Source organism: Lepidochelys kempii, chromosome 3 (genome assembly GCF_965140285.1).
Source record: "Lepidochelys kempii isolate rLepKem1 chromosome 3, rLepKem1.hap1, whole genome shotgun sequence".
Taxonomy (NCBI): domain Eukaryota; kingdom Metazoa; phylum Chordata; order Testudines; family Cheloniidae; genus Lepidochelys; species Lepidochelys kempii.
Genome location: NC_136382.1, coordinates 32,524,933 through 32,551,366, shown reverse-complemented (window position 1 = coordinate 32,551,366; position 26,434 = coordinate 32,524,933). Strand labels below are relative to the sequence as shown.

General features: G+C 40.4%; 1 protein-coding gene across 3 annotated transcripts in view; it reads left to right on the top strand.

Annotated features, from left to right (window-relative positions):
• Positions 1–26,434, top strand: part of ASAP2 (ArfGAP with SH3 domain, ankyrin repeat and PH domain 2) — a 168,186-nt gene that overhangs the window by 102,448 nt on the left and 39,304 nt on the right. For all 3 annotated transcript variants that reach the window (XM_073336056.2, XM_073336057.2, XM_073336058.1), the window contains 8 exons: positions 407–510; positions 622–691; positions 15,701–15,788; positions 18,933–18,981; positions 19,093–19,259; positions 20,694–20,827; positions 21,508–21,602; positions 25,244–25,433. In XM_073336056.2, the coding sequence (XP_073192157.1) occupies positions 407–510; positions 622–691; positions 15,701–15,788; positions 18,933–18,981; positions 19,093–19,259; positions 20,694–20,827; positions 21,508–21,602; positions 25,244–25,433 (897 nt within the window). The remainder of the gene's footprint in view (positions 1–406; positions 511–621; positions 692–15,700; positions 15,789–18,932; positions 18,982–19,092; positions 19,260–20,693; positions 20,828–21,507; positions 21,603–25,243; positions 25,434–26,434) is intronic.

The window sequence follows — 26,434 nt, the reverse complement described above, 5'->3', positions numbered from 1 at the left end:
GTTTGATTATGATTTAGATTAAAAGGAACCTAAGTGGTGGTGCTGAAGCCAAATAAAAAATAAGTAAGAAGTCACCTGCAGAGAGCTTTCTACGGAGTTGGGAATGTGCACATTGACAGCCTGGGGTTGTGCAACACATGCTGTTGCCTTACCAATCTGGTAGGGAATCCACTGAAAAGTTAATGCAGCTGAAGCCTGAGGCTAAGGTTGCATTCTTTTTTCAGTGGAATCCCTTCTGCGCTGTGGCAGAAATGGGTAGTGATACTGGCTGCTTTTTAAACTCCCTTTGTTCCATCTGGCAGGAAAAATGAACCCTCTCATGCTGTTCTAATTTGGGCAAAAGTATTTACTTCATTTGGACTGTCTTCGATTAGCAAACTTTCATGCTTTTTTTCCTGTCCTTTAGGATTCTCAAATCCGTCAGAGTACAGCTTACAGTTTACATCAGCCTCAGGGAAACAAAGAGCATGGCACTGAAAGAAATGGTAGTCTATATAAGAAAAGTGATGGGTATGTACCATTAGACAATTACTGGAAAAAAACTGCAGTCCTGTGATCCTATGTAATTTTAATACTAATTATACATAAACTTGAGTCACTTTGTTTTTTTTTTAAAACCAGAATCAGAAAAGTATGGCAGAAAAGGAAATGCTCAGTTAAAAATGGTTTCCTTACAATTTCCCATGGTACAGTAAGTATTTGTTTACAGTATTTTATGCATGTATTTGGTTGCTAATACAAGACAAACTATGTTGTTGTATAGTTATAGTTTGGAATTTGTTAGATTCCTCATGCAGCGTCTTGAATTAGATGGCCCTATCTTTTTATGGCAGCCTTGCAAAATTGCCATGAGAATTTAAGAACCCAACTACAAACTCTTATCATTTACCCTTTATTATGCTGATTGCTGATAATGAAACAACATGTATTTTACTTTCCTGTTTTTTTGTTCTTGGGTAAATGGGCAAGTAGAATTTTGCAAGGGTGCTGTAAATATACAGTGAAAAGGCATATTGAGGATCACTTTTTAGATTATCCAGTATATCTCTTATAATCAATATTGTTGTTTTGAAAGGATAAATGCTTCTTAGGGTTGATGTATCTTTGTTTCAAATTTGATTATGATCTCAATTTCTAGCTATTCATAAAAATGAACCATCTCCCAGAAAATTTAGCTCTTAGATATGCTTGTCTTTATTAAATATGCAAGTTGTAAGTACTTTTTCTCCTAAAATAATGTTCAATAATAGCTATAAACTTGTGGATGACAGGAGAGGTCTCGGAAGCCTGGAGAAGGGATAACGTAGTGCCTGTCTTTAAAAAGGTGGGGAAAGGAGGAGCCGGAGAACAATACCAGTCAGCCTGACTTTGATACCTGGAAAACTGCTAGAACAATGTATAAAACATTGAATTTGCGAATACCTGGAGGCTGAAGGGATAATCACTAGCAGCCAGCATGGATTTACCAAGAACAAATCATGCCAAACCAGCTTGATTTCCTTCTTTGACAGGGTAGCTGATTTGGTGGATAGGGGGAATGTGGTGGTGGACATAATATACCTGGACTTCAGCAAGGCTTTTGACACAGTCCAACATGACATTCTGCTAAGTAAGCTGGAGAAGCATGGGCTCCATAGAACTATCGTTAAGTGGGTACATAATTGATTGAACAACCGTAAACAAAGAGTAACTATAAATGGAATGATGTTGGATTAGAGGGAGGTCTCAAGTGGGGATCCGCTGTTATGACTTGGATGTAGGTACAGAGAGCATACTGATCGAGTTTGCAGAATACGCAAAGCTAGGGGGACTTGCCAATATTTTGGAGGATAGAGCTAAAATTCAGAGGGATTTTGATAAATTGGAGAACCTGGCTATAGACAAAAAAATGAAATTCAGCAAAGAAAAATATAAGGTGCTACACTTAGCGAAGAAAAACCAAAACAAATACAGAATGGGGGAAAACTGGCTTGGAGGCAGTACTGCTGAGAAGGATCTGGGAGTTGTGATAGATCACAACCCCAACATGAGCCAGCAATGCAATTCTGTTGTGGCCAAAAAAAAAAAGGAAAAGCAATTTTAGGTTGCATTAATAGAGGCATAGCATGCAAGTCTCGGGAGGTGATAGTACCACTCTACTTGGCGCTGGTTAGGGTTCAGCTGAAGTACTGTGTCCAGTTTTGGTCACCAGTGTATAGAAAGGATGTAGAGAAACTGGAAAGGATCCAGAGGTAAGTGACAGATGATCAATGGGATGGAATGCAAGCCATCTGAGCAAAGGCTGAAGGAACTGGGTATGTTTAGTTTGGAAAAGAGGAGATTGGTAGCAGTCTTCAGATAATGAAAGGTAACCATAAAAAAGATGGAGAAAAGTTGTTCTCTTTTTTGTCACAAAGGGCAGGATAAAAGGCAGTGGGTTCAAACTACAGCATAGCAGATTTAGATTAAATCTCAGGAAAAACTTCTTAATTGTAAGAACAGTAGGACAATGGAACAGACTGCCTCGGGAGGTTGTGAAGCTTCTTCACTGGAGGTTTTCAACAGGAGCCTGTGTAGCCTCTGTCTTGAATGGTTTAGACATGACAAATCCTGCATTTTGGCAAGGGGTTAGACTAGATGACACTTGTGGTCCCTTCTAACCCTATGATTCCATTGTTCAGGGATCTCCATTCTTTTTAGTCATGTGGCCTTGCATGGATTTAAGTGGGGCGTGCTTTCTAAGCTTTTCTCAGTTTCAGAAGCAACCATCTTGAGGCAGTAGCTGATGCCATGATATGACTCTGTATACTTTATACGTTATTGCTTGTCAGGTGTTCTCTGACAGTGATGGAGGATCTTTCGCTCTATCAATCATTTACCTGTAAGAGTAAATATTTTCTTGTGTGATGGGGTGTGTGTATGCGCACGGATACATATGCACAGACTTTCATTGATAATAATCTAGTACATTTAGGACAATCTGAAGTCTCAGGAAATTAGCAATCATACAGGCAGGTTGCAAGATAACGATTTACTAATTCAATGCTGAAGAAGAACAGAGACATCTCTCTTGTATTATATCAGCAACTGGAGATTGTCTGGTGACACCTTCCTGATTGCAATGTTTGCCTGATTGCAACATGCAGGGATGAAAAACCCAATGACAGAAACAGATTGAGCCTAGCAATTTGAGTGGTTCTTGGATCAAACAGTTATGAATGAGACCTTTCTGTTTTCAAGAAACTTGAAGTTGATTTGTGTACAAAAAACCTAAGCCGGAACCTGCCAGACTTTTGCAAAAGAAAACAAAGGGAGATGCTTTAGTAATGAATGCTTTTTTCCTTTATTTTTGTAGATTGTTAAAGTAACTTTGCCTTCTCTAGCAACACAGTTAATAGCCAAAAGAGATAGTGGGTTCATGTTTCCCATGGCTGACTCAGGATTAACAACTGATTTTGTTTCATTCTGTTTGAGATGGCAATAAGTCATCCCAGCAGACATCCAGATTTGCCAGTTCTACCCTTAGAACCTAGAAATCCCTTCAGTCCCTAACAGCATGCCTCTTAAAGTGGAAGAGAAGATTTAATAGTTTGGCTCTCAGGCCCTTCTTATTGCTATAGCAATGTACTAAATGATAAAATCAGCTAATTAATGATAGCTTAGTTAATGGCCTTCTGCTCTTGCCCCATTTAAAAATTATTTACATAGTTTCTACATGAACCAACCTAGAATTCTTCAGTGTTATGTGAGAGACCTGGATGTTTCATTCCAGAAATCACCCTTTTTGCTGCCTGAGTCTGCCAAGGGTTAAAGTGTCGTGAATACAATTTATTCCTTTAAGGGATAGGGAGAGAAGGCTATAGTTGTCTAAGTGGCAGCATTAATTAATGCTGAAGGAGTGGGAGTTTTCAACTTTCATCTTATTGAATGATGAATTGGATTGGATTAATTAGCTGTCAGGAGGGTACAATAGTAACCTTATGTCATAACCATACAGCTAAGGGTAGCCTAGAATTCTTCCTTATCTGTAAGGGGTTAAGAAGCTCAAATAACCTGGTTGGCACCTGTCCAAAAAGACCAATGGGGAAAGAAGATACTTTCAAATCTGGGGGGGGAGGACTTTGTTTGTGCATTCTCTGGGGAAAGCAGAGAAGCATCGGGTCAAAAAACTCCTTCTCCTATAAACCATCCTGTACAAGTCTCTGATACTACAAAAAAAGTAAGTAAATAAGGCAAGGCACGTTAGATTACCTTTTGTTTTCAACTTGTGAATTTTCCCTTTGCTAGAGGGAGGTTTATCCCAGTTTTCTGTAACTTTAAAGTTTTGCCTACAGAGGAATCCTCTGTGTTTTGAATCTGATTACCCTGTAAAGTATTTACCATCCTGATTTTACAGAGGTGATTCTTTTACCTTTTCTTTAAATAAAATTCTTCTTTTAAGAACCTGATTGATTTTCCATTGTTCTTAAATTCCAGGGGTTTGGGTTTGTGTTCATCTGTACCAATTGGTGAGGATATATTCTCAAGCCTTCCCCAGGAAAGGGGGTGTAGGACTTGGGGGAATAGGACTCTGAGTGGTCCTTTCCCTGGATCTTTGTCTAAATCACTTGGTGGTGGCAGCACACTGTTCAAGGACAAGGCGGAATTTGTGCCTTGGGAAAGTTTTTAACCTAAGCTGGTAAAAATAAGCATAGGGGGTCTTTCATGCAGGTACCCACATCTGTACCCCAGAGTTCAGAGTGGGGAAGGAAACCTGACACCTTAAAATATCTGAGGAGAGAAGCAGATACTATGAAGAGGTTCCGAAATCCCAAACTAGTGCTATTACTGTACAGTTACACATGAAATCCAGGCAGCTACTTGTGTTCTAACCAGAATGTCATCCAACTCTCCTCAGAGTAGATTTAGATAACATGATTGAAACACCAACAGGTGGTTGAATCTTGTCTAAACCAAAGTTACCATTATTGTTGCAGTGGTGGAGGTGAGCTGGTGGTAGTAACTGTAAGAAACTTAGACAAACCATTTTGTGGTGTGAAAGGTCCGTGATATGAGGCATCAGATTAGTTAGAAATCACTTTTAGGCGCTGAAATGGTGGGTGTGCACTTAAATGATAATATGGTTTTGGTATCAATATTAATGTTGATTTATTCAGTGGAATGGACTAATCTCAATTTAAAGATGCTTTGAGATGTTAGTGTTTCCAAAATTAGGATGCTCGCATCTTGAAGTGTTTAAAAAGTAGTTGCAGCTACTTTTCTAGATACCCAAATGCTGATAGAAAGGATAGGGAGAGGACTCCCAACTGGGTATAAAGACCAGAAGAGGCCAGGCCCAGATATCTTCAAACTAAGTTGGAAAATCTGTGCAGAAGACATCTACGACTTCAGGTTTCGCATCCCACCGGAAATGAGATTAATCCTCAATATGCTTTATGTTCTGAGTCCAATACATATCTTGTGATTCCAACACATTTTGGAATATTTTAAAGTACTTCTTAATTTTAAATTGTTGGTAAATATAGCAAGCTATATAACTAGCATGGTATAAAATAGTTCTGGCTGGTGACTTAGACATCAAAACATAGAACATTTAGCAAACTAGTTTCTCTATTTCAAGCTTCCATTCCAGTTAGTCATCTTGTTGGGAGAGAGTTTGTTACATCAAAATGTTTAACAAGCCAAAATCAAGAAATGTTAATGTTATGAACATTATGGAGAGAGTGCCAAGAAAATAGACCCAAGTTCATGTTTGCAAGAAGTTATTGTGTTGCTTAATTCTAGCTTGAAAGAATGTTTGTCTCTAGTAAACTAAAATAATGAAAATTGAAATCACTGTGTAATATATAAGTTTTCATTGCCTTCCAAACAAAAATCCCTTCAGAAATGAGGGGAATTCAGCCTGCTTATTTGTTTGCATCCAAAACTTCTCTGCGTACAGTTTGCTTTACCTGGTCCTGTAAGCATTCTGTAGCTTCATTGTCCCAAAACACATACGACTTTCCATTGTGCGAGGCTCTCAGGTTTATTGAATAGAAGAGTGCAGATTCTACCCCTTCTTTTTAATATATATTACTCTTCATGGATACCAGGCTTGTGTAGAGGAACTTAAATCTGGAAAGAAAATAATTCTCTGAAAACTCTTATTTTCCTTGTTCTTGTGCTCCTTTCACTATTTTATTTTTATCCCTCCTCAGCTCCGATGATGTCAGTATCACTTTTCTGTCAGCTCCATCATTTTATTTATTTTATTGCAAGAGAATGTATATGCTCTTTCTCTATTGATTTGTTCTTCCTCCTTGTTTAAGTGTATTATTGTCACCAATCAGTTTTCAAGAAGTCAAGTGAGGTCTACTTTTTTAGGGATTCTCATGTAATCCAGTAACCTAACGCTATTTCTCCTTTGCGTGACAGTCCTTGTTGTATTCCACTGGGGGTTATGCATGCGCACCATGCATCTGGAGCCAAAGCATTTGAAAGTAGTGTCCATTGGTCCACGCATGTGCCCTGGCTCACTTTGTGATTCTGCCCAAGGGAATGACCGGGAAAACCGAGAAGTCTGCTGCTTGCCAGGGGCTAAGATTCGTGCTGTGACGGAGAGACTGCCGAGACTCATCAAGCCCTCGGATCGCTACCCCTTCCTGCTTCTCCACGTGGGCACCAATGATACTGCCAAGAATGACCTTGAGCGGATCACTGCGGACTATGTGGCTCTAGGAAGAAGAATAAAGGAGTTGGAGGCGCAAGTGGTGTTCTCGTCCATCCTCCCTGTGGAAGGAAAAGGCCTAGGTAGGGAGCGTCGAATCGTGGAAGTCAACGAATGGCTACGCAGGTGGTGTCGGAGAGAAGGCTTTGGTTTCTTTGACCATGGGATGGTGTTCCATGAAGGAGGAGTGCTGGGCAGAGACGGGCTCCATCTTACGAAGAGAGGGAAGAGCATCTTTGCCAGCAGGCTGGCTAACCTAGTGAGGAGGGCTTTAAACTAGGTTCACCGGGGGAAGGAGACCAAAGCCCTGAGGTAAGTGGGAAAGCGGGATACCGGGAGGAAGCACAGGCAGGAATGTCTGTGAGGGGAGGGCTCCTGCCTCATACTGGCAATGAGGGGCGATCAACAGGTTATCTCAAGTGCTTATATACAAATGCACAAAGCCTTGGAAACAAGCAGGGAGAACTGGAGGTCCTGGTGATGTCAAGGAACTATGACGTGATCGGAATAACAGAGACTTGGTGGGATAACTCATATGACTGGAGTACTGTCATGGATGGTTATAAACTGTTCAGGAAGGACAGGCAGGGCAGAAAAGGTCGGGGAGTAGCACTCTATGTAAGGGAGCAGTATGACTGCTCAGAGCTCCGGTACGAAACTGCAGAAAAACCTGAGTGTCTCTGGATTAAGTTTAGAAGTGTGTGCAACAAGAGTGATGTAGTGGTGGGAGTCTGCTATAGACCACCGGACCAGGGGGATGAGGTAGATGAGGCTTTCTTCCGGCAGCTCACGGAAGCTACTAGATCGCATGCCCTGATTCTCATGGGTGACTTTAATTTTCCTGATATCTGCTGGGAGAGCAATACAGCGGTGCATAGACAATCCAGGAAGTTTTTGGAAAGCGTAGGGGACAATTTCCTGGCGCAAGTGCTAGAGGAGCCAACTAGGGGGGGCGCTTTTCTTGACCTGCTGCTCACAAACCGGGTAGAATTAGTGGGGGAAGCAAAAGTGGATGGGAATCTGGGAGGCAGTGACCATGAGTTGGTTGAGTTCAGGATCCTGACGCAGGGAAGAAAGGTAAGCAGCAGGATACGGACCCTGGACTTCAGGAAAGCAGACTTCGACTCCCTCAGGGAACGGATGGGTAGGATCCCCTGGGGGACTAACATGAAGGGGAAAGGAGTCCAGGAGAGCTGGCTGTATTTCAAGGAATCCCTGTTGAGGTTACAGGGACAAACCATCCCGATGAGTCGAAAGATTAGTAAATATGGCAGGCGACCAGCTTGGCTTAATGGTGAAATCCTAGCGGATCTTAAACATAAAAAAGAAGCTTACAAGAAGTGGAAGGTTGGACATATGACCAGGGAAGAGTATAAAAATATTGCTCGGGCATGTAGGAATGATATCAGGAGGGCCAAATTGCACCTGGAGCTGCAGCTAGCCAGAGATGTCAAGAGTAACAAGAAGGGTTTCTTCAGGTATGTTGGCAACAAGAAGAAAGCCAAGGAATGTGTGGGCCCCTTACTGAATGAGGGAGGCAACCTAGTGACAGAGGATGTGGAAAAAGCTAATGTACTCAATGCTTTTTTTGCCTCTGTTTTCACTAACAAGGTCAGCTCCCAGACTGCTGCGCTGGGCATCACAAAATGGGGAAGAGATGGCCAGCCCTCTGTGGACATAGAGGTGGTTAGGGACTATTTAGAAAAGCTGGATGTGCACAAGTCCATGGGGCCGGACGAGTTGCATCCGAGAGTGCTGAAGGAATTGGCGGCTGTGATTGCAGAGCCATTGGCCATTATCTTTGAAAACTCGTGGCGAACCGGGGAAGTCCCGGATGACTGGAAAAAGGCTAATGTAGTGCCAATCTTTAAAAAAGGGAAGAAGGAGGATCCTGGGAACTACAGGCCAGTCAGACTCACCTCAGTCCCTGGAAAAATCATGGAGCAGGTCCTCAAAGAATCAATCCTGAAGCACTTGCATGAGAGGAAAGTGATCAGGAACAGCCAGCATGGATTCACCAAGGGAAGGTCATGCCTGACTAATCTAATCGCCTTTTATGATGAGATTACTGGTTCTGTGGATGAAGGGAAAGCAGTGGATGTATTGTTTCTTGACTTTAGCAAAGCTTTTGACACGGTCTCCCACAGTATTCTTGTCAGCAAGTTAAGGAAGTATGGGCTGGATGAATGCACTATAAGGTGGGTAGAAAGCTGGCTAGATTGTTGGGCTCAAAGGGTAGTGATCAATGGCTCCATGTCTGGCTGGCAGCCGGTATCAAGTGGAGTGCCCCAAGGGTCGGTCCTGGGGCCGGTTTTGTTCAATATCTTCATAAATGATCTGGAGGATGGTGTGGATTGCACTCTCAGCAAATTTGCGGATGATACTAAACTAGGAGGAGTGGTAGATACGCTGGAGGGCAGGGATAGGATACAGAAGGACCTAGACAAATTGGAGGATTGGGCCAAAAGAAATCTGATGAGGTTCAATAAGGATAAGTGCAGGGTCCTGCACTTAGGACGGAAGAACCCAATGCACAGCTGCAGACTAGGGGCCGAATGGCTAGGCAGCAGTTCTGCGGAAAAGGACCTAGGGGTGACAGTGGACGAGAAGCTGGATATGAGTCAGCAGTGTGCCCTTGTTGCCAAGAAGGCCAATGGCATTTTGGGATGTATAAGTAGGGGCATAGCGAGCAGATCGAGGGACGTGATCGTTCCCCTCTATTCGACATTGGTGAGGCCTCATCTGGAGTACTGTGTCCAGTTTTGGGCCCCACACTTCAAGAAGGATGTGGATAAATTGGAGAGAGTCCAGCGAAGGGCAACAAAAATGATTAGGGGACTGGAACACATGAGTTATGGGGAGAGGCTGAGGGAGCTGGGATTGTTTAGCCTGCAGAAGAGAAGAATGAGGGGGGATTTGATAGCTGCTTTCAACTACCTGAAAGGGGGTTCCAAAGAGGATGGCTCTAGACTGTTCACAATGGTAGCAGATGACAGAACGAGGAGTAATGGTCTCAAGTTGCAGTGGGGGAGGTTTAGATTGGATATTAGGAAAAACTTTTTCACTAAGAGGGTGGTGAAACACTGGAATGCGTTACCTAGGGAGGTGGTAGAATCTCCTTCCTTAGAGGTTTTTAAGGTCAGGCTTGACAAAGCCCTGGCTGGGATGATTTAACTGGGAATTGGTCCTGCTTCGAGCAGGGGTTTGGACTAGATGACCTTCTGGGGTCCCTTCCAACCCTGATATTCTATGATTCTATGATTCTATGATCTGGTCTTCCGAATGTGGGCTTCTGCCTACACAGTCCTTATTGCAGCTTGTTTTGGAGTCCCTTCTACTCTTGAAACAAGGTCTGGCCCATTCTTCAATCAAGGTCCATCTGGCGGCCTGGTCAATTATTTTGCACAGAGTGGAAATTCGTTTCCTCAAAGGCCTGGAGAGGGAGTTCCCTCAGATAAAGGAACCAATTCCTCCTTGGGACTTAAACCTTGTCCCGTCAAAGTTGATGGGCCTGCTCTTTGAGCTGCTAGTAACATGCTCACTGTTGCACTTCTTCCGAAGGTGGCCTTTTTAGTGGCCATCACTTTGGCTAGAAGAGTTTTGGAGATCCGAGCCCTCACTTTCGAACCCGCATGTACAATCTTCTTCAAGGATAAAGTGCAGTTACGCTCAATTCCAAAGTTCCTCCCATAAGTGGTTTCACAGTTCCACTGCAGCCAATCAATGTTTCTACCATGATTCTATCGTAAGCCACATGCAGATAGGGAAAAACAATGTTTGCACGGATGTTAGAAGGGCCCTGAAGGACCAAATCATTTGGCAGATCGACTCAGCTGTTCATAGCAGTAGCTGAGAGAATGAAGGGGCTCCCCATCTCTGCTCAGAGGATTTTGTCTTGGATCACTTTGTGTATCTCAGCATGTTACAACCTTGCAGGGGTCCCTCTTCCACCTAACCTGACTGCTCACTCCACAAGATCGCAGGCCTGTTAGGCCGCTTTCCTTGCTCAAGTTCCTATTTAGGATGTCTACAGGGTAGCAACCTGGTCCTCCGTGCACACGTTCTCGGTGCACTATGCCATTACCCAACAAGCCAGAGATGATGATGGTAAGAAGAAACTGAAGAGGTGTTGGCTTGGCAGGGCCCCTTATACCAGCGCTATGAGCAGGCGGCACCTGGGGGTGCTAGACATGATATGATGGATACCACTAAGGGAAAAATGCTGGCAACTGTGCCCGTGGCATGCAAACATCTGCGTTTTTTTTTCTCACCCCACTCCCAACTCACTGGTGGTTCTGTTCGCTTCTGAAAGAGCTAGACAGTAACATCTTTGGTCTACTTCTGCTGATAAAGAGAGCAAACTCCTGGATCTGCTGGAAAGAAAAGTCTTATCATCATCCAGTCTCCAGTTCAGGATAGCCAATTACCAGGCGCTAATAGCTAAATACAATTTCCTGAACTATGCCAAGTTTGAGAAGTTTTTTGACAGCCTTCCACAGCAGGACAGAGCTCGTTTTCTGATAGATGAAGGCAAACTCATAGCCAGCACCACTCCCCAATCTGTAATTGATGCTGCTGATATTTCCTCTAGAGCTGTATCTACTGCCATTATCCACAGGGAATCACGGCTCCATGCATCAGGGTTGCCTAAGGAGGTCCAGAATACCATTGAGGACCTCCCCTTTGATGAATCACACCTCTTCAACCAGAAGACAGATGAGTCCCTCCATACCATGAAGGATTCCAGGGCTACTCTCCATTTGTTTGGTATATACACACTTCCCCGTAAAAGGAAGTTTCACTGCCCGTCGGTCTAGATCTAGACATATGGCTCAGCAGTTTCTCTATCAGAGACCCTATGGGCCACTACATAAGACGCAGAGGGTTCAAAAATCCTGCTTCCCTATACTCTCTGCAACAGGCTCTGCATATCATTCTCAGCCTCCGGCTCTACATTTTTTTTTATGGGAACTCAGGAGCCACGAAACACTAAGCCTAACACTTCATGAATCCCACGCAACATGTGTGGGTTGGCTAGCCCTCTTATTGCACTCCAGGTGTTGAAAAACAATGGACAAATGGGTGCTGAATGTCATTCATTCTGGCTATATGATGGAGTTTGCATCCCTACCTCCTCCAAAAAAACCCTCTTTGCCCACTTCAGGGACCACTGACATGAGAGTATTTTCAAACAAGAGGTGAACTCCTTACTGCAGCGAGGAGCAATAGAATACAACACTCCTCAGTACCAAGGGAGAAGGTTTTACTTGACTTACTTCCTAGTACCCAAAAAGAAGGGCGGTTGGAGACCAATCCTTGACCTCCACCATCTCAACCACTTCATTCACAAACTCAGATTTTGCATAGTCACATTGGCAGCTATAATCCCATCTTTAGGAAAGAGCATGTGATTTACAGCTCTTGATATGAAGGATGCTTACTTTCACATAGACATTCATCCTGTCCACAGACGCTTCCTCAGGTTCATGGTGAGTTCCGACTATTTTCAGTTCAGAGTACTCCTTTTCAGAATAGACTCTCCCCAGAGTCTTTACCAAGATATTCTCGGTAGTAGCAGCCCATGTGAGACATCGTGGTCTCATTGTCTTCCCCTGCCTCAGCAATTAGCACCAAGTCCCACCAGGAAGTCTGTGTATCAACTCACTGGGAGTCAGCATAAACACGGAAAAATGTGTCGTCCCCCTCCGTCCCCGCCAAATCTTTGGATTTCATCAGGGAAAACTTTAATTCTGTCACTGCAAGAGAGTACCTGCCCAGGACAGGTTCCAGGCCATGAACAAATCACAAACAACGCTGAAATACAGGTCAATCATGTCTGTCTCTCCTAGGTCATATGGCCTCTTGCACCTACGTCACCCCATTTTCAAGACTCCACCTTTGTTGCCTTCAGACGTGGCTGTAGTCAGAGTCATTTCTCCTTTGCTGTGGCTGACAAATCCTTATCAGGTATGCGTGGGTGTCCCCTTTCACCCTTCCTCTCCAGACAGGACCATTATTACAGGTGCATCCCTATGAGATTGGGGAGACCACATGAACAGCCAAACCGCACAAGATACCTGGATGTTTCGAGAGTTCAGGATGCACATCAGTATTCTGGAGTTGTGTGCACTCCAGAAGGCATGTGAGTCCTTTCTTCCATTCATCTACACTTAGCATGTCCTTATAAATGTCAGACAACATAATGATTGTCTTCTACATCAGCAAGCTGGGTGGAGTGAGATCCACCACCCTGTGTGCAGAAGCAGTCAGCCTCTGGAATTGGTGCATCAGCAGTCAAATTACCCTGTCGGCAGCCTACCTTCCAGGACAGCAAAATCTGCTTGCAGATTCCCATAGCAGACATTTTACAGTCAACCATGAGTGAGAGGTCCACGGCTTGGTAGTGTGCGATATTTTCACTCTATGGGGAACCCCAACCACAGATCTGTTCGCCTCTCAAGAAAACAGAAAATACACCACATATTGCTCCGGAGGAGCCCTTGGTCACCACTCCCAGGGTGATGCTCTGTTTCTTCCTTGGTCAAACCACTTCAATTATGCTTTCGCTCTACCTACTGCTCCTGCCATGAGTTCTATGCAAAATCTGTCAGGACAGAGAAGGGGTCATCCTGATCCTGGGCCCTTCTGGCTCAGACAATTTTGGTTTCCCAACCTCCTAGGCATGTCATCTCAACCACCAATCATCCTCCCGACATTTCTCGAGCCCCTGACCCAGTGGAATGGCAAGATGAGGCAACCCGATCCGTGTCCACTCCACCTTGGGTCTTGGCATTTGGATGGACATCATTCTTAGAACGTTCATGCTCCACAGCCATACGAGACATCCTCTCTAATAGTAAAAAGGACTCTACTAGAAAATGTAACCTAATTAAATGAAAGTACTTTTCTTCTTGGGCCCATCAAAATGGCATTCTCCCAGAAATTGCAGGTATTCCTCTCATCTTATACTATATCCTATCTTTGAGGACATCGGGTTTGTCCATTAGCTCCTTCCGAGGAGCTGCGATCAGTGCATATCATCCATTTTCTTGGGACTGCTCGATCTTCGCATATCCACAGACAAATAGATTCTGGAAAGATTAATAAGAACTTTCCCACCTATTCAGAAGCTTACTCCCCAGTGGGAACTAAACACTGTTCTTTCAGTACTCACATGTCCCCACTTTGAACCTTTAGTTTCTTGCTTCATGTGTCTCCTTTTCATGAAGGTTTTCTTCATGAAAGGGTTGCTAGAAGGGTTGGTGAATTTGGAACAATGATGGCAGATCCTCTGTATGCTATATTCCATAAGAATATGGTTTCTTTGCGTCTACCCCCCAAATTCACCTCAGAGTCTTTTCGGAATTTCACCTTAACCAATCGATTCACTTTTCTGTGTTTTTCCCAAAACTGCATTCTTTTTACCTGCAGAGAAAAAAATCAGTTGGGAAGTCCCTGAGACTATTCATTGTTATAGCAGCGTCAGAGGGCATGTCATCTCCACCCAGAGAATTTCCAAATGAATCTCTGGCTGCATTCCATTCTATCAGCTATCGAACCTCCCTCACCCCCACTATCCCCCATGGGGTAAGAGCTCATTCCACGAGAGTGTAAGCAACAACTGTGGCATCTCTTCAGGAGGTACTGCTCCTGGACATCTGTAAAGCAGCCACACATCTGTAAAGCAGCTCTGTTCACATATTTCTCTGATGCTGTATGCATGCATAACCCACGGTGGAATGCAGATAGGGACCACACATCTTGAAGAACCTCCAGTTACAAGTAAATAACGTCCTCATACTAGCTTGGTTTTACAAAAATTTCAGTTAATATATTGTAAAGCCTTAGTTTCTTTTATCAGATTGGCAGGTTAAACTAATGACCATGCTTATTGTTGTGACCTCTTAAGTTCTTTTTGATCTATGTTATGCATTATTCTGTCCTTGCTATTTTATTTACCAGATTATTTAAACAGGTGACTAATTTTTGTCCACAGAAGCAAAACTGCCCTCATTTAATTTGGTTTCTGAGCTCTAGGAAAATGTATAGCTAGTTTTTGTTTGTAGTGATGTATGTGATTCCTGGATTTCAGCCACCAAGATGGTGTCCTCATATGCTGGAGGAAGGGGCAGCTATTTTAGGGAGAAAGTTGAGATATTTATTTTTTAACATCTCCATTGCCCTTTAACTTTTTTTTTTTAGGAAGACCTATTGTTGGATTTTACTTTTAATGAAACATGCCATTTCTATTCAAAGAGAAATTGATGTAGGAAAGAGGATCCCTGTCTGAAAGTGCTGAACCTTGGGAGCACATAGTATGTTGGTTGCCTTGCTTTTAGGATGTCTTTGGTAGCTCATTTTTACCTCTCCCCAGCGTCCCCGTTCCCCCAAGTATATGCTTATTTTTAGAGAGTTCTGTAGTGAACTGTTTGTTCTCCAGCAGTGTGGCTCTATAATATATGGGAGAGGAGACAATTACTTGTTTTTCAAAAGGAACTATAGTAATAATAATTGAGCCACACTTTCCCTCCCTCCTGTCCTACTAGAAGTAGTAATGGAAATATTACTAGAATGGAAATGATTTCATTTGATTAGAAATATTTGAATGATCAAGGCAGTTATTGCTTTCGTTGTATCTGTTTCCTTCAGACAATTATTACGGTAAGTTAACCAAAGAGGTGATTTATAAAATGGTACTAGACCCATCCTTTACAACTAGACTCCCCTCACTTTCACCCTAATTACTCCCATTCTGTCAATAGGAAAGGGAGTCTAGGTTACATACTTGGGAACCAGAAAAAGTATAAATTAAAGTATTGCTTGCCCTACTCTTGTCTGATACCCAAAAAATATGGGTGCTAGCCAGTTTTGGAAACTTTGTGGTCATACTCAGATGTTTTGTAATAGAATAGTATGCTTAGCTGCAGTCAGATTCTACCTACAGACAAGCAAATTCTTAATCAGTATGCATCTTACTAAGGGATATTACTTTGTGTGTTTTTTATCTTTAAATAGGCTAACCGACCTCCTGCAAAACTCAATCTGTTAACTTGCCAAGTGAAAACAAACCCAGAGGAGAAAAAATGTTTTGACCTCATATCACGTAGGTTTGTTGTTTAGTTCCTTAGGTCTTTACCTCTAGTAAACGTCCAAGGTTCAAAGATTGTTTCAGAAAATGTATTAATAATCAGATTTAAAATATTAGTTTAATATATGTGCAATATGTTACCATTATGACATTCCCTCTTTAAAACTCTTTGCCTTTCATCTGTTTCTCATAATGTTTCTTACCAAACTTGTTCATTCGCAAAACTATTCATGTTTAAACATGGGCTTGTTCCTTCCTTTCACATGATCTTACATCATCCTTCAGTGGGGTCACAGTGCTGAAGCAGTAACAACTACAGTGTTTCCAAGATCAGTTATGATGTCCTAATTGCAGAGTAATTACTTCCATACAGCTTTATCCCATTGAAATGTTCATTTTCTGTTTTTATATAAACATAACAAAGAACGAACCATAACATAGTAAAACCTTTTTCCAGGATGGGAAGGAGGGGGAACCTAAAACAGACGCACATGTTCCAAATGGAATGGCCGACATAATGGAATGATCCACTGTAGAGTTTCAACTTTTATGCCTAGAATGGATGTAACTTTTCAGATATATTAAGACTAAATCTTGTAGGCCAGTATCTCTGTTGCCTTCCTCAAAATAAAAATATACTGTAATCTGTACGGTGTTACACTTGAATAATTCAAGGCCAGGGTCTTGTTTATTTGAATAACTATCCTGTCTACCAGTAACCAAAGCTATTAACCTCTCCACAAGTAGGTGCACCTTAATAACTTCATAATAAAAATAAGGTGTTTTTATTTTATTTTTAAACCCAGTTGTTACCCGCTAGAAACCCTAATCGTGCAATTATATTTTTTGCTTTTGGAAACCTGTGGATTATTTTACACCAATGTGTGTCCTCTACTCCTATTTTTAAGATTTTGAATAAAAGAGTCATGTTTAACTACTTTACAAATAATCAGTCTAGACGTAGCTACATACATGGGGTAGGTCTGATTCTGCAATTTAGTCATGTGAGTAGATTCCTGTTTCCCTGCAGAGCTCCATTGATTTCAAGTCAGTGGGGCTTTGCAGGCACTCAGAGTTCTGCTCACACAGAATTAATTGCAAGATAAGGGACTTTGTTTGCTAACATTAAAAATTTTATCAAAAAGTCACACACGCTTTTTTTTTTTTTACCTTAATATTTAACTAAATTCTGGCATCAGTGGGTAAAATTTCCAGAAGTGCCTATGCGATTTTGCAGCCTAGTCCCACTTTCAAAAGTGACTTTAGCATATAGGAACCTAAGTCCCATTGACTTTCAGTGGGGCTTAATTTCCTAAATCATGCAAGGACTTCAGAAAATTCTACCTTGTACTGTTATTTGTTTTGATGTACAATTTATGAATTATAATGATAATTTGCTTCACTCTTCAATAAACACTGCACCCTTCTACACCTATGCTCCTATGTCTTTCTCTTTTCTTTCCTTCTACTCTGCCTTTTAGAGTCTCTTTATTTTTCACTCTCTTTCCAAAGCTGTATTTGCTGGTTGGCAGTGGGTTTCAACAGCACTTACTGAACATAGCACTGGCTTGGTTTTTTTTCTTTCAATTTAAAAAAAACACACACACACACACAAAAGATTTGGAATTTTAAATTCAATCTTTCTTATTTGGCTTTTTAAGTAAAAAACCAAATGTGCCGAAGTGCTTATCTTGGGGCAGAGGCATAGCCTCAAACATGATTCCATCTCCTTTTTCCCTCCTTCACTTGGTATCCACTCTCCATAACTTTAGCAACATCCTTGACCCTGAACTTTGTCTCCATATCATTTGCTTGCAAAACTGCGTATCACCACTTCTTCACCACAGCCCAATCATGTCACTGCCTCGACTCAACTATTGATGTCATCATTTATATTTTAATCTCCTCTCACCATATCTGTTGCAACTCCCTTCGCTGGGATTCCCAAGTCCCACTTCATCTGCTCTCAGCATATGCAGACTATTGCTGCGGACCTTCTCACGTGTACAGAGAAGAGTAATCACCTCACAGTTTCCACTGTTTCTTTTTTATATTAGGATCCAGTTACAAAAAATGCCCTCTTTGTTGTTAAAACCCTCTGCAGACTTGCTCCAGCCTACTTTTCAAATCTAGCACCTCTCTTTCTACCCTGTTTCTCACTAGGTTCTGGCTTCCTTTCTGTTCCTTCACACAATCTCTCCATTCTTGGCATGAGAGCCTTCTCTACAGTTTCTCTCCTCTGGAACAGCTTTTTCCTTATCTCTCTGCCTTGATGACTTTGCAACTCATGTAAATGACAGATGAAACCCTCTTTTTCCTGTTTCTTGCTTTATTTTACATAATTCATCTTCTCCTTTAGCTGTTTTTTTTGTTTGCATTAATTCTATATTCTATATTACTTGTATTTCTTTTCCAGAGACTTAGTCTATTGTAAATTTGTTATTATAGAATTATGGTAACGATGTTATAGTTATTGAAGCAGAGGGAAGTCCTTCATATCTGATTTTTAAAAATATTTGCCGTTAGGTTGAAATTACTAATATTTGCTCTTAGAGCAGAGGTAAACTTTTGTGTGTGTGCCTGAAAACTTTAATAAATGTTCATTGGGCCATTTTTGAGTTACCAAGGTAAGAGAACTCACTTATAAAATTTGCAGATCCTTTTTATGTGCTCAGATGACTCAAAAACATAAATTTGTTTTTTTATTTGTTTCCCATGGAAAAATTGATTGGACTTGTCTTCCCTGAGGACGTGTACTGTATATATCTTTGAAAAAGTTATTATTTTATCCTGTGGCTTGTATGGTAAAGGCACAACTTCTAAATAATGAAGTCAGCTCCTAAAGGAAGACAGCTGCTATTTTTAAAACTGCAATATGAAGGTTTAGTGAGGATGGCTTCTAAACAAAGATGTAAATGTGTAATGTACATAATATGGGAGAAATTCACCCCTATCCAGAAGGTCTGTTGAACCACTTAAGACCTCCACACAGCGGTGAATGTCACCTAAATGTGATTTTTTCCCCCCCATCCAATTACTGCCTTTCCAACGGTGAGAAAAGAGAGGTCAATAGTCAATTACTAAGCAAATTATACAATTTCTGAGACCATATCTATATATTCAATATTCAATATTGGGTCAATCTATATTGTTATGCAGATGACAGAACCTATCACTTTCAAGCAGAAGATGAACAAGAGTGTCAAATGTGAGTTACTTCGCTACTTTTGTTTCTGGTGTTGATATTCTACTGTTACTTTTCGTTAAACTTTAGATGCTTATAAAATTTTAAACAGCAAAATATTGCTATTGGTTTTAGATGGACATCTGTGCTACAGAACAGCAAAGAAGAAGCTTTAAATAATGCATTCAAAGGTGATGATAACACAGGAGAAAATAATATTGTCCAAGAGCTGACAAAAGAAATTATATCGGAGGTTCAGAGGATGACAGGAAATGATGTGTGTTGTGACTGTGGAGCGCAAGGTGACTAAATTAAAGTATTTCTAATTGGTAAAATTATATTTCTATTAAGAGTGTTTAAACTGTTGATTTATATTGTTCCTTTTTCTCTTAAATGCAATTAACCATCTAGCAGAATATGCTAACAGCGTGATTGCAGAAATTCATTAAGATAGATTTGCTATATCCTATTGTCCATTTTAAAAAAAAGTATCAGTAAGCTTTTTGCCTTTCTCCTACAGATTTTGGTAATTAGCCAGGCTTATGTTACTTTTGATGCAGTAATTGCAATATCAGATATTATCATTGAGCCCTCCATTATATAATTTAAACTTTACTGTAAATTCAGTAAAAGTGGAAGTCATACTAGGATATTACAAATGTTCTGTGAATAATTTTTGTTACTATTTATTTTTTAATTGTTTTGCTTGACTTTGAGAACTGGCTGATTCTGATACTATACACTCATTTGAAAACAGTGCAGCTGCTTGACTGTGCTTTGCAGTGTGTAATTTTCACTCTTGGTTCGTATTGTTGATCAGTGAAATTCTGTTCTAATCCTTTTAAAATTAGTTTTTAATTACTGCTGTTGCCCACTTTCTCCTATATGACAAAATCACTAAAGGAAGTAGTGCTTCTGAGCTGTCACTTCAGCTGAAAACACTAGACCTTGTTTTTCTCTTGGTTTCACTGCTCTGAATCAGTAGTAACTCTGTTAAGTAATTCGTTAGTTTGGTGTATAACTGGTATGAGAAGAGTCAGTCCTACTGAAAGGAATAGTTCAGTGGAGCTGGGGTCAAACATTGTTTTAAAAAGTTACACAACTGTTTAGATCTTAAAAATGGATGATTTTCATTTGAAGGGTGGGGAATAGAAGAAAGGGAGAATGTTGTGGAGAGATAATGAGTAGTAGGTAGAGAGAGACTCCTTAATATCTCTGAAATGTTTTCTTGAGGATCCTTTGTGTCATGATGGAGTATATACTTTTCATGTTACTGCTGTTGCCCTTAGACTAAAATATATACTCAGAAAACAAAAATAGGTAACATTATTATTTATATATATATTTATATTATATTTATACACAACCACAGGCCCTAATCTGGAGTTTTCTCCCATAATATTGGTACTGTACAAATACAGTCCTCAATCCTGCAAAGACTGAGGCACATGAGTAACTGTATACAAAAGAGCCATCCCATTAAGGGGCCATAGAGATAGACAGAGTTCCCTTCCTAAGGAATTTAACATCTAAAGCTCACATTTTGACTTCTTTCATCATAAAAGATCTGGTTCAGATTTGCCAGCAGATTAAATTTAAAGGCATAAATATTGAAATCCTTAAATGTACACACAGGAATTTTATGTTCGTAGAACTTCATTTCCATATTATTAATCTTTACAGGGCAATCGTTACCTAACAAAACTTTAGTTCTATGCTTTTTTTCTTTGCTTCAGATCCTACCTGGCTTTCAACAAATCTGGGAATTCTGACTTGTATTGAATGTTCAGGAATCCATAGAGAACTTGGTGTTCACTACTCCAGAATGCAGTCACTCACGTTAGATGTGCTGGGAACATCTGAACTTTTGGTAAATGTTTTTATTAATTTATAAAATCTGAAGAAGATAGTGAGCGAGTTCCACTCCATGCATATTTTCATCATTTGAATTATATTCTTTCAGGCTTTGAAAATACCTCTGGATAAATACAAGCAAGAAATCTTCCTTTCTCAAATTAAAGTTCACTGGAAAACATTGTATTACTGAAGAAACTGTTTAGAAATTCTGGTATTAGAATTTGTATTAATAAGAGTGATTATATTTGGTGTTTAAGGGGGCTGTCTTTACAGTAAGTTCCTTTTAAAAAGAATACAACTATATGGCGGTTAAATAGTGCCTTTCATGTGAGGAATTCAAGTACTTCTTCACTGTTTACCTCTTACCTTACGTTACATCTTTCAGCAGAGAATTTCAAAGTGTTTTTCAAAGTTCAAGAAAACCCATTGAAGTTAACTTCAGTGGGCATTGGATCAGGAACTTAATTGTGAAGACAGCTCTTGAGGGAAGGAACGGTATTGTCTCAATTTTAGAGATGGGTAAAATGAGACCCAAAGATGTTGTGTAACTTGTTCAAGGTCACATAGGCAGTCACAGAACTAGGACTAAAACCCCAAAATCCTGATTTCCGTTTATCTTGTTCCTGACTGCACAGTGCTTATGGCTAGCTACTGAACATATCTGTTTGAAACATAGGTATTTATTTTTAACAGCTTGCCAAGAATATTGGGAATGCTGGTTTCAATGAAATTATGGAATTTTGTCTGCCAGCCGATGAGACAGTCAAACCTAATCCAAGCAGTGATATGTAAGTATAGATCCATTACTTGTTGAAAACAGGAAGTATTTAAATTGGCATCAGAAATGTCTTTTTTGCTGCTTAATGTGTTTCTCCACTCCATGTTGGGTGACTGTTTGATTTTCATCACAAATGTGGCAAAACCCTTTTTTTGGTGCCTTAATGATAAGTAAAGTATATGTTCACGTCATTTCCCCCTACCTCTGATTCTTCAGTAGGGAAGGTTATGTGTTAGTAAGTCCCTCCATTTTACCTTACGAGTTATGGACAAACTCACACTGACTGATGTGGATGTTGAAGTCCTCGGGCACGGCTATAGTAGGAGACCAAGGATTGAAGTCCATGTCCTCTCCTACACTGTTAAAGACAAAAAGAAACTAAAATGAAGAACAGCCTGCTGAGAGTCACTGAGCATCCTCAGTACCCAATCACTTCAACTGAAGGGCTCAGTACCTCGCAGAATCAGGCTCCTAAAGTCCCAGCTGCTCCCCCATCCCCTTCCCTACTGCATGAACTCAGAGAGAGAAAAATTGTCCCCAGGTGAAGTGAGCTCCCAGAGAGTCAGAAACTGCCCTGGCTCAGCAGTATGATATCAGGGAGTGCTACCCACCTGGCTCTTCTCTGTTGCCCACCATTTCTTTAGTTTGGTCCTGTAAGGAAGGTTCAACTTAACAGAAAACAAATCCAAAAACAAAGCTGTTTTTTCATATTAATGACTCATAGCTATGAAAATCATTTGCACTATCATCTGTTTAAAGGATAGGAAATAAATCTGTGTGATACAGCTCATCTGCCCAACTAAATCTCCTGGGATATGTACAAAATAACAGTCTGCAAAAATACCACATAGTCTTTTTAGATGGGTGGCACAAATAAAAAGATGTGTTGAATTAAAAGAAACTTTTAACAAAACACTTCATATGAATCTGACTTTACATGTGAATTCTAATTGAAATTGTTACCCACCAACAGTTAAGAATGTGGATTCAACAGTTGTACTAAAAATAACATTGTGAGGAACTTTAAAATGAATCGGAGAGGCTAAGCACTGTGAAAGAAAGGGGAAGGGTTAAACAAAATGAAATTCTGTCTAAGAAGGACTAGAGAAGATTTTGAAGCATACAAGCTTCCTGCTCCTTTGACAGCCTGATAGACAATGAAAAAATTAAAACCAGGAGAACAAGCTTTGAACAAAGCATACTTGCTCTGATTGCCATCGCTCTTTCAGTAATCTGTAACAGAGCATATATTAAATGTTTCATGACAGCAGATTTTAAAAACAATTCAAACTTAATAATGTAAAACAATAGAGTAGAAGCATAGAAGTGCTTACATTTGGTGCAGTTTTCATGTGTATTTGACTAAGTATTTGAATATCACATTCCCTGTTCTTTAGATGTCTTCTCAGGAGCTGGTAATATTGTAATACTGACCGCTTCATTTAGATTTTAATTTATACAATATATTCATAGACTAACTTAAAGTGGAAGAAAAAGAAAGAGGAGACAGTTTCCAAACATTGAAAGAATAATTACCTTCATTTTCAGTGACTCCATCCTGTATATCTACTCTGATTTGTCTAATCTATCAATTTTTAATACACCCATTAGTATACTATCTAAGGCTTAAATTGTGGCTTTGCCACAAGCTCCCTGTGTATAGGGTAGTATATATCTGCACCACCTCAAGACCACAACAGGTAAGGAATTATACCTCCAAGAGATACAGTTCATTCAATGTGCCCAAGGTCCCAGGTGGTCCACGCTGAGATTGCTCAGTTAGGGCAAACTGCAAAGAGTGGGACAGACAGTCACCAAAACTGGTGGTTATTTTCTAATACTTAGATTCACCAAGCCAGCAACAAAACAGCTTCCACAATACCTTACTGGTTACCCAGAAGCCAAAAACACAGTTCCCTTAAAGCAACCCAGCCTACGGGCTTCCTCCCAGACAGCCAACTCAAATATGATGAAGATTACTGAAATCTGGTTCATTATATAAATAATTTTATCAATCCCAAAGGATCAGACACATTACCATCCGTATTAATGAATATTTCAGATCTTACCCAATTCTTATCAACTAAACTAAAATTTATTAAAAAATAAAAGAGAGAGAGTATTGGTTAAAAGATCATTATACATACAGACATATTCGGAGTTCTTAGGTCAGTTTCATAGTAGAGATGGTAGCATTGCAGAGAGTTCTTTCAGAATCAGTCCATAGGTTCAGTCCAACGTGCAGTATCAAGGTGATCCAGAATGGAGCTGGAGACCTCAGTCTTTCGGCTCAAACTTCCCCTGATAAAGCTTAAGCAGATCTGAGTTGAAAGGATCGGATCCCAAGAGTTGTTTTTATAGTTTTCTGGCAAGCTATGATAGTCTCTTGACAGCAAGAGTTCCTTGGGTGAAGAATAGTATCTTTGAAGTAGAATTACTTATTTCCTATGTATACACAGGTAACTAGTTTAGTTTATAAGCTCCGTACAAACCTAGAACAAAAAGATGGTCCCTGCTTACAATCTAAGTATAAGACAAGAAGTGACAGTTAGGGAAGTACAAGTAACCAGTGTGACAATATTGGTCAGCATGCATACCAATAGCTCCAAGGCGCCACCCATTCCCTGCCTATATGTTCTGGATAAGGGAAGTAGAGGGCATACAGAACCTGCTTACTGTTATGAATCTGGATCCAAGGTCTGGGTAGTATGTGCAGGGGTGTAAGGAAGGTTTCTTGTACCCCTGCACAAGCAACTAGTATAAACAAGCTAGCTTGGTGCATGTTACATAGTGTTAGTGTCAGCAAACCAAAATATGAAGCTTTGAGGTGACTCTCAAGCATAAATCTGGTATAATCATGAGCGCAGTTTCACATCAGGGTTTTAGAAGAGACAAAATTGTTGCCAAATGTCAGTGTTTTTCTATATCACTGAGGATATTGGATGTTCAGTTCATCATAGCTTTAATACAGTAGAATCTCAGAGTTACGGACTCTTCGGGAATGGAGGTTGTCTGTAACTCTGAAATATTCATAACTCTGAACAAAGCTCAGTTCAGGCTCCAGCAGCTGACACTCCAGGCCAGGCTTCAGCAGCAGCTGAGCGTCCTACTCAGCACTGGCATGAGTTTGCAAACTTGTCCCCTTCCCGGCAGAGGGGTGTGTGTGTGTGTGATAAAATAGTGTGTCCCCCTCCTGGGGGTAAAAGCACATCCCCCTCCCGGTCTCCTGCTCTGCACCCCCTAGCTAACGGTAAGGGGCTGCCCTGCTGTTGGGGTGGGGACAGGCAGCCCAGATGTGCCTACCTTTAAGATGCAATACAGGAACAGTATCATATTTGCTGTTTGCAAGGGGGGGGGGCGTGTCTTTGCTGCTACCTGATTGGTTACTTCCGGTTTCACATGGTGTCCGGTTGACCGGTCAGTCTGGTGGTCGTATCTTTGAGGTTCTACTGTATTTGTATTTTACACTGGACGTATAAAACAAACTGCATGTCATATATATGTATGTGAGAATAGGGAAGTATCACAATGTATGTGAAACAACCCTTCCCCAGAGTAGAGATTGTGTTTAAAATATTTTTGCCTGTTTATGTATGTGTGTCTGTAGAGATCCTGTTAAAAGTTTTAAAAGTAAATTATATTCAATTTCAGGAATGCAAGAAAAGATTATATTACGGCCAAGTATATTGAGAGAAAATATTCAAGGAAGAAACATGTTGACAATGCAGCTAAACTGCATAGTCTCTGCGAAGCAGTCAAAGCAAGAGACATTTTTGGATTGGTTCAAGTATATGCTGATGGTGTGGATCTGACTGAAAAAATTCCACTTGCCAATGGACATGTAAGAGTGGCAAATTTTCCTATCCAGTATTTTAGTAAGAGATGCAGCATGTTTTTATTAACGAAAGTGACAACAAATAATTTTTGAGTAACTCACATAAGTCCTTGTTGTTGTAAGATGTTTTGTAATAGCAAAAGAAGAGAGCAAATGAATTTAACCAAAATTGAAATCATTCTTAATTTATTTTCATGATTTAAAATACACTATTTAAAAACAACTCAAGTCTGTTTTCTGTTTTATTTTAACCAGTTTTATTTGTCTTTTGCGGGGCGGGAGGGGGAGTTTCTACACACGAATATCTTTCAATATAGCATGTGTAAGGATATTGAAAATTTAACATTTGGATTCATCTGACTGACGTGCTAGTAGAGTTTCATTATTAGAATTGAAAATCAGTTTTTCTGGGATTATTTGGTCTTCCACATTTGTTCTTGTAATCTTCTTAGGAAGAGATCTGATAATTGGACTGTTCAGAAAGTAGCCTGTAGTGCTAATGTTGCTAAAAGCAACATTAATTGACTGAAAAGCCACATAGAAGAATTGGAACATTTAAAAAAAAAAACAAAACTCATTTTTTGTGCTTGATAACTTCAAGCTTTTCTCAAAACACATTTGTAATTCTGGTTGCGGGGTGGGGGTTTAAATCAGAGCTTTCCAGTTTGATAAGAAGAAAGAGATAACTAGACTTCAGGCTCAAAAATAGATTCCTTTATTGTTACTAGAAAGAACTCTCCAAGTATTTTATACAGCTGTGAGGGACTTTTGTTTGTGTTCTTAGTTTTGTTTCAGTTAAGTTTTAAATCTGAACAGTTAGCTGGACAGCCTTTCTGGATATTAAACACAGCAAGTATCCCCCTTTGTAAAAGCCCATATCCAGAATTAATTCACCCTTTAGGACTCAATTCAGCAAAGCATTTATGCACATGCTTAAGTCCCAGTAACTTCAATGAGACTTTAAGTGCCTTGCTGAAGAGAGGGTGGATGAACGGGGGCCATAGCTT